The sequence below is a fragment of the Myotis yumanensis genome, unplaced genomic scaffold, assembly GCF_028538775.1.
Source record: "Myotis yumanensis isolate MYYU_CA2020_CCGP unplaced genomic scaffold, mMyoYum1.0.hap1 SCAF_5, whole genome shotgun sequence".
NCBI lineage: Eukaryota > Metazoa > Chordata > Mammalia > Chiroptera > Vespertilionidae > Myotis > Myotis yumanensis.
Window position 1 is genome coordinate 76950811 of NW_027223756.1, and position 7726 is coordinate 76958536.

The 7726-nt window shown below is 56.1% G+C and overlaps 1 protein-coding gene across 4 annotated transcripts in view; it reads left to right on the top strand.

Annotated features, from left to right (window-relative positions):
• PLK5 (polo like kinase 5 (inactive)) overlaps positions 1-6964 on the top strand; it is a 9619-nt gene extending 2655 nt beyond the window's left edge. For 2 of the 4 annotated variants that reach the window (XM_070413863.1, XM_070413865.1), the window contains exons 7-15: positions 833-1031; positions 1190-1316; positions 1501-1574; positions 1700-1820; positions 2332-2409; positions 3892-4048; positions 4905-5034; positions 5128-5238; positions 6560-6964. In XM_070413863.1, coding sequence (XP_070269964.1) covers positions 833-1031; positions 1190-1316; positions 1501-1574; positions 1700-1820; positions 2332-2409; positions 3892-4048; positions 4905-5034; positions 5128-5238; positions 6560-6745 — 1183 coding nt within the window. In that variant the 3' untranslated portion in view covers positions 6746-6964. The remainder of the gene's footprint in view (positions 1-832; positions 1032-1189; positions 1317-1500; positions 1575-1699; positions 1821-2331; positions 2410-3891; positions 4049-4904; positions 5035-5127; positions 5239-6559) is intronic. The other 2 variants (XM_070413864.1, XM_070413867.1) reach the window with 2 other exon arrangements.
• Positions 6965-7726: the final 762 nt, after the last annotated feature.

Sequence of the window (7726 nt, forward strand, 5' to 3'; positions counted from 1 at the left end):
AGGAGTATCCGGATAGTGCCAGGTGTGGGCGGGTGGGAACATGCAAGGAGGTAAGGTAGGTAAAAAGAAGTACACAGGAAGTTGAGTGGGGGGACAGCAGGTATGAGCATATACATGACAGATGTAAACAGATACGTGCAGATATGGGGCAGGTGGGAGGAGCACACATCAGCCATCATTTGAGCAGGCAGGTATGAATAGGGATATGGGAGGATGTATGTGCGAGGGAGGTTTGACTATTCAGAGATGTGTTGAGCCCAGCCAGCATGGCTCAGTGGTTGAACATTGATCTATGAACCAAGTTCAGTTCCACACAAGGGCACATGCCCAGGTTGTGGGCTCAATCCCCAGAATGGGGCGTGCAGGAGCAGCTGATCACTGATTCTCTCTCATTGCTGATGTTTCTATCTCTCTCCCCCTCTCCCTTCCTCTCTGAAATCAATAAAAATATTTTTTTTAAAAAAGATGTGTTGACAAGTGTGTGCAGGTGCTAGGTGAACAGGCAGATCAGGGCCTATATACAGGGAAGAAGTACATGCAGGAGTGAAGCAGGTGTGAGCACGCAGAAAAGAAAATTGCACAGTTGCGTTCAGGTATGTACAGGTATAGGCTGGTGTCTACAGATGCCAGTGTCTACCAAGCAGACAGGAACGGCCAAGTGGGAGGGGATGTAGGGTGTGTATGGGAATGTGGATGGATGGGAAGCATGTATAGAGCAGGGAAAGGTGGGTAGGTATGGCCAGGTGTACTCAGGTAGGTGTGAGCCAACGCTGAGCCAACCCAGGACAGAGGCCAGCAGGCACTTAGGCTCCTGCCCGCCTCCCTTGCTCAGGTACATGGTGCTGACTGGCGACCCACCCTTCACAGCGGCTTCCCTGTCAGAGATGTATAAAAACATCCGGGAAGGCCGTTACCAGGAGCCTGCCCACATGTCGCCCAATGCCTGTCGCCTTATTGCCCGCCTGCTGGCGCCCAACCCGGCCGAGCGGCCCAGTCTGGACCACCTACTGCAGGACAACTTCTTCACGCAGGTGTGTGACGTTCAGCAGGTGATGGCCCCTGGATGCCTGGGTCCTTCTCTGGGGTGTCTCAGCCAAGGTCCAGGGAGGGTCAGGACCCCAGGTGGCCCAGGTGCTCAGGAGCCAGACAATCTGAGTGGGGTGCTCACCCCTATCACCCCGCTCTGAAGGGTTTCACTCCGGACCGGCTGCCACCCCACTCCTGCCACAGCGCGCCCATTTTTGTCATTCCTCAGCCTCTGGGCAGGCTTTTCCGGAAGGTGGGCCAGCTGCTAATGAGCCAGTGCCAGCTACCCTGTGAGTACCATGCCTGCCCACCGCTCACCTGCTCCTACCTGCCCCACAGCTGTTCTGCCCTCACACCCCTGCCGTGCTCCCAGCCTGCTCTGCGGCTCGCCATGCAGAGGAGGATGTAAATGGCAAGTGCCTCCCTCCGCATGGGGCCGGCTCTGCAACCCCCCAAATTCTGTGCCTCCCTCAGGCCCCCACACCCCCAACGAGGCCTCTTGTCCAGAAGATGGTCCTGTCACTGACTTCATGGAGCGGGGCAGTGAGGTGAGGGCTCAGCGTGGGGGACGCAAGGAGGTACCCTCAGTGGGATTGAGCAGAGGGAGAAGTAGGGGATCTTTAAATTGGGGAGGGAAGCCGGAGCCCTTTATTCACCTCAAGCCTCTCCCCAGGGGCTGGGGCACCCCTCACCCCTGCTCCCTCCCCAGGACTCGCTGTTGGAGAGAGGGGCTCTCCGACCTGAGGTCCCTGTCCACCTGTTCACCCAAGGGACCCTCCAGAGTGACCCAGCTGGTGAGCAGACTATCTGAGGTGGGGGTCGTGGGTGGGGAGTGAGGGTCGAGGCAGGAGACAAAGACAGTGCCTTGCCAGGGCCAGGGCCCCTCTCCTGGCCTCAACTTTCCTGTCTATGAAACGGGAGTGACGTCTGGAATCCTTCTGGGTTTATTTATTTATTTATTTATTTAAAATATATTTTATTGGTTTTTTACAGAGAGGAAGGGAGAGAGATAGAGAGTTAGAAACATCGATGAGAGAGAAACATCGGTCAGTTGCCTCCTGCACACCCCCTACTGGGGATATGCCCCTGACCAGAATCGAACCCGGGACCTTTCAGTCCGCAGGCCGACGCTCTATCCACTGAGCCAAACCGGTTTCGGCAATCCTTCTGGGTTTAAAGTAAGATTTTCCCAGATGCGAGAGTTCGGGGCCAGGCTAGTTGAAGGGGCCCCTCATGGTGGGGACCCAGGCCTGCCCGTCCGCTCTCTCCTTCTCTCCCTGACCTCACATACATCTGTCTCCCCAGGGTCTGGGGGGAGCCCAAGACAGGAGGTGGAGGAGGCCATTAGAAACCTACAGCTCTGCCTGAACCCTGGACCTCCAGGTAGGAGCACAGCCTAGGCCACCGGGTCACCCTGTCTCTCAATCTCTGAGGAAAAGTACCCTGTCCCCAGCCGAGCCCCCCCTTGGGGGTATTTCTGGGGTTCCACGGTGGGAGAGCTTTAAGGGAGGTTTCAGGACACAGTGACTTCAGGCAAGTCACTTAGCTTCTATGCCTCAGTTTCCTTGCCTTGTAAGGAGGCTGAGGATGGCATGACGTAGGCCCGTGGTCGGCAAACTGCGGCCCCTTGAGTGTGGCTCTTCCACAAAATACCGCGTGCGGGCGCGCACGGACAGTGCGATGGAAACTTCGCGGCCACACTCAAGGGGCCAAAGAGCCGCATGTGGCTCGCGAGCCGCAGTTTGCCGACCACTGTAGGCTATTCTTGTGTGAGAAGTCTAGAACTTTCTGAGACCTCTTTCTATGTACTTTATGAAGACTGTTTATTTTGAGTGATGTGCTGTGGAGGGCTCTGGGGGACACCCTCGTTTTTTCGGGGTCTGAGTCTCTAATTTGTAATTGAGTCCTGCTTGAGAACCAGAGGAGACGAGAGAAATGGAGGGAGGAAATGAGACATCGGACCTTCACCAACCCTGAACCCATCTCCCAGCCACGCCCTGAGGTGGAACCCTGTTCCATACCCGAGTCCCAGATCCCCAAGCCCTCCTTCTCCACAACCCACGTGTCCTGCCCCCCCGCCCCCCCCCCCCTGCCCCCGGAGCAGGACCCTGCTCTGCCTGGAGAGGGAGCCCCAAGCCTTTCCTTTTTCGTGGGATCCATTTCCCTTCTTTGTTCAGCTTTCCCTGATTGTGTAACAAAGAAGAACCCCAAACTTTAAGCTTGTCTTTTGTCAACTGGAGCCAACTGAAATATATATATCAAAGAGGAGGGGAGAGAGAGAGAGAGAGAGAATATCATCAATTGGCTGCCTCCTGCACGCCCCCTACTGGGGATCGAGCCCGCGACCCAGGCATGTGCCCTGACTGGAAATTGAACCGTGACCTCCTGGTTCACAGGTTGATGCTCAACCACTGAGCCACGCTGGCCAAGCTGGAGCCAACTTTACTTTTTGTTTTAAATGAACAGTAAAAGAGAATTCGAGGTAACTTTTCAGAGACGCTACCAAGACAGCACGGAACTTTGTCTGCCCTTGGCGACTGGATGTCCCATTTCCCCCCTAACGACTCCTTCCTCTCCCAGGATCCAATACAGGGCCTCACATGGCACTGAGCAATTTTTATTTTTAATACAAATATTTTTAATCAAATAAAGTAAAGCCTTACGGTATTTGGGGCATTACAGGCATTTCAGAATCACTCATTCCCAGAGGCAGTGAGTGTTCCCCAGTCCCAGTCCTCCCCCGACAAAGGCAAGAGCTGGTTTTTTATTTTTTGGACGTTTCTCAACATCTCCGGGGTGTCTGCGGTCCCTCCGCCCAGGCCCCCCCCGGACCTCCCACTCAGTTCACCTCGCCTTTGTGCCCAGTCACGCAGGACCCCCAGAGAGAGCAGTGGCCCATCCTCTGGGCCCCCAAGTGGGTGGATTATTCCAGCAAGTACGGCTTCGGCTACCAGCTGTTGGACGGGAGCAGCGGTGTCTTGTTTCGGGATGGCACCCACATGGCCCTGCGTCCCCCCGGGGGGTAAGCCGTGGGGCTCCTGTCCCCTTGGGGGGCCAGGTTCTCCCCCTGCCTTTCTGCATCCATTCCTCAAGTATGTGAGTACCTACTGTGTACACCTGCAGGGACTCGCTGCCTGCTAGGGAAGAACGACGGTAAACAAATGGATAAGTTGATTTCAGGTAGCACTTTTCTGAAGGAAATGACTGGGTGAGGTGACAGATTGGGGGTGGCCTATGCCAGCATGCTTGTGAGGGGCTTTCTGAAGAAGTGACATCCGGGTAGGACGGATGGTGCAATGGAGCCTTTGGGACCAGCATTTGAGGTACAGGGAACAGCATACATGACCCAGCAAAGTGGGTGTCAGGAACAGTGGGGGCTCCAAAGTGAGTGAGGGGGAGACGGGGGGATGCGAAGTCAGCGGCCTGGAAGGCCACTGCTGGGGTTGTGGCAGGAAGGAGGGACCCGCCTCACACTTTTGACAAGATCTCTGGCTGCAGGGACACAGGGGACCAGCAGGGAGGTGGTGGACTGGTCGGCTGGGCCATGGCAGTGACTTGGCCGGGAGGTGGCAGAGCCGAGATGCGAGGGAGCTGGGATCTCGACTGAGCTGGCAGACAGGGAGGACGGAGCAGCCCCTGGGCAAGACGGGAAGAGGGCAGGAGGGTGCGTGTGGGGGCCAATCAGGATCTCAGTTTACAGGCTGCGTCCATGGTTCCAGAGTCTGGAGTTGAGAAGGGGCTGGGGCTGGACCCACAGAGAGGGGTGGTCCGTGTGGCACTGGGTTTCAAAGCCACCATCCAAGGGGGCGTGGCTGGGTGGGAATGTGTCCCAGGACAGAGGCCGGGACCACTGACACCCCCCTGTGCCCCACCCTCAGCCAGGTCAGCTACATGCCTGACCGAGGGAAGCTGGAAGTGTTTGCCCTGAGGGATGTGCCCAGCTCACTGGGTGCCAAGCTGGCCGTCCTGCGACTCTTTGCTGGCTACATGCAGCAGCGGCTTCGAGAGGTGAGGGCTGGGGGGACCAGGGGGCCGGGGGGGGGGGCAGTGGGACTGGCAGGTGGAGAGGCCTAAGACCCTCGTGGCTGGGTCTGTCCTCAGGAAGAGGGCCTGCCTGCGCCCACCCAGTCTGCCAGCCCCGGATTCTGCCTGCTGCGCTTCCTTGCATCCCAGCAGGCCCTGCTGCTGCTCTTCAGCGATGGCACAGTGCAGGTGAGCGTGGGCCCTTCTCTCCAGGAGCCCTGGAGGGGGGAGGGGAGGCAGCAGGTGGGGGCGGCCTGTCCCCTGGACCGCGCTGGCTGTCCCAATGCACACTGTTCGGGGCTTCAGGAAACAGCTGGCTCCTGCAGGGGGAGCAAAGTATCGGCTCCTGAGTGCAAAAACTGCAGGATTGAAAAAAAATGTATTAAAAAAAGAAAAGGAAGAAAAGAAGATGTTTTAAGTAACGGCAAAATGGAATTTGGGTCATCTTCGTGGCTGGTTACATTGAGCAGCTGTCAGATGTCATTTCCATCCTGGCCGGCTGGCTCAGCCGGTTCGGGAGTCGTCCTGGGCACCAGTTTCCACCCCCCATCCCAGCCTGTACGGGAGGCAACCAGTTGATGTTTGTCTTTCACATCTACGTTTCTCTCTCACTCTCTCTCTCTCTCCCCCCTCTCTCTCTAAAGAAAAGGGGAAACCATATCCTTGGGTGAGGATTTTTTAAAAAGTCATTTCCTTGGAAAAAACTTTTTAAAACTATTTTTTAAATTGATTTCAGAGAGGAAGGGAGGGAGGGAGAGAGAAACATCAGTGATGAGAGAGAATCATCAATCTGCTGCCTCCTGCGTGCCCCCCACTGGGCATTGAACCCACATTGATTCATGTGCCCTGACCAGAATCGAACCATGACCTTCCTGGTTCATAGGTTGACGCTACGCTCAACCGCTGAGCTGAAAATCATTTTTAGGTTGAGATTTCCCTGAGCGGTCCTGGCGATTTGCTGGCCCACTTGCTCATGCGTTCATTGGTTGATCCTTGCATGACCAGGGATTGAGCCTGCAACCTCGGTGCATCAGGACAATGATCTAACCAACTGAGCTACTTGTTCAGGGCTCATTATTATTATTTTTAAGTATTTTTAAAAAATTTACAGCAGTAAAAACAACCCTAGCTGTCCAGACTAGAGTGTGGGTAGTGCCCTGAGCCGGGCTGGGCCTCAGGTAGCGAGAATGGCCTCCATGGCTCCGCAGAACACTTGGGGAAACTGGTCGTTGAAGGACTGGGGCTCCCCAGGTCACAGGATTGAGAACGGAGGTCTCCCTGAGTGACCAAGGGCGGGGAGGTCCTATCTGAACTCAGTTTCCTCGTCTGTACATAAAATTCTGGGCTCCCAACTCTGTGCGTTCCTCGGAGTGGGGCAGCCACTGAGACCCAGGTCAGGGGGCTTTCAGTCTCCGATCCACTTTTCCTTCTCTCTGGAGGGGGCGGGGCACACCTGGGGCAGCCCCGGGGGAACCCTCCTCTCCTTGACCTCAGCCTCTTACTTTGGCAGGTCAGCTGCAGCGGACGCCAGGTTCACCTGGTGCTGAATCGGGGGCCTGAAGAGTTGCTGCTCATGGTCTGGGAACGGGGCCAGGTTGGCGCCTCTTACACGCTGGGGACCCTGCAGAGCCACGGCTGTCCCCCCGCCGCTCGCCAGTACCTGCATCACGCTCTCTGCATGCTGCGGAGCATCTAGCACCCCCGGGGGTCAGAGTGGGCCTCTCTCTGCATGTTGATGCCAGGGACCCAGGCTCCATTTTTGTTTCTGTTCCTCCAGAGGGGTTGGCCTTGGGGGCAGCTGGGGATGCTGGCAGGTGCCTGGGAGGTGGGGAGTCTTTGCCTCATGGTATGACTGTTCAACCCAGACTTTTGTTCAGCTTTGTTCTTTTTTTCATTAAAGAAAACTTGCTCTGGCTGATGTGGCTCAGTGGTTGAGCATTGACCCATGAATCAGGAGGTCGGGGTTCAATTCCCCATCAGGGCACATGCCGGGGTTGCTGACTCGGTCCCCAATAGGGGGCAGTGCAGGAGGCAGCCAATCAATGATTCTCTCTCAGCATGTTTCTCTTCCTTCCTCTCTCTGAAATCAATAAAAATATATTAAAAGGAAAATGAAGCTGGCCCCCGTAGCCTGCTGTCTGACTCTCCTTGGGGCAGTTTGAGGAGCCTCAGCGAGGCAGTGCTCAGACCCAGCGTGACCTGAGCCCACTGTTGGTTGTGGCAGACCGGTGGGCCAGAATGTCACCCACCCGGAAGTTAGGACCTGAGAGGCGTTCTAAAATGACCACAAATTGCCCAGGCCAGTTTGGCTCAGTGGATAGAGCAGTGGTCGGCAAACTGCGGCCCCTTGAGTGTGGCCCTTCCACAAAATACCACGTGCGGGCGCGCACGTACAGTGCCATGGAAACTTCGTGGCCACACTCAAGGGGCCTAAGAGCCGCATGTGGCTCGCGAGCCACAGTTTGCCGACCACTGGGATAGAGTGTCGGCCTGCAGACAGAAGGGTCCCAGGTTCGATTCTGGTCAAGGGCACGTGCCTTGGCTGTGGGCTTGATCCCCAGTGTGGGGCGTGCAGGAGGCAACCGATCAATGATTCTCTCTCATCACTGATGTGCCCCTCTCTCTCTCCGTCTCCATTCCGCTCTGAAATCAATAAAAAAAATATTTTTTAAAAAAC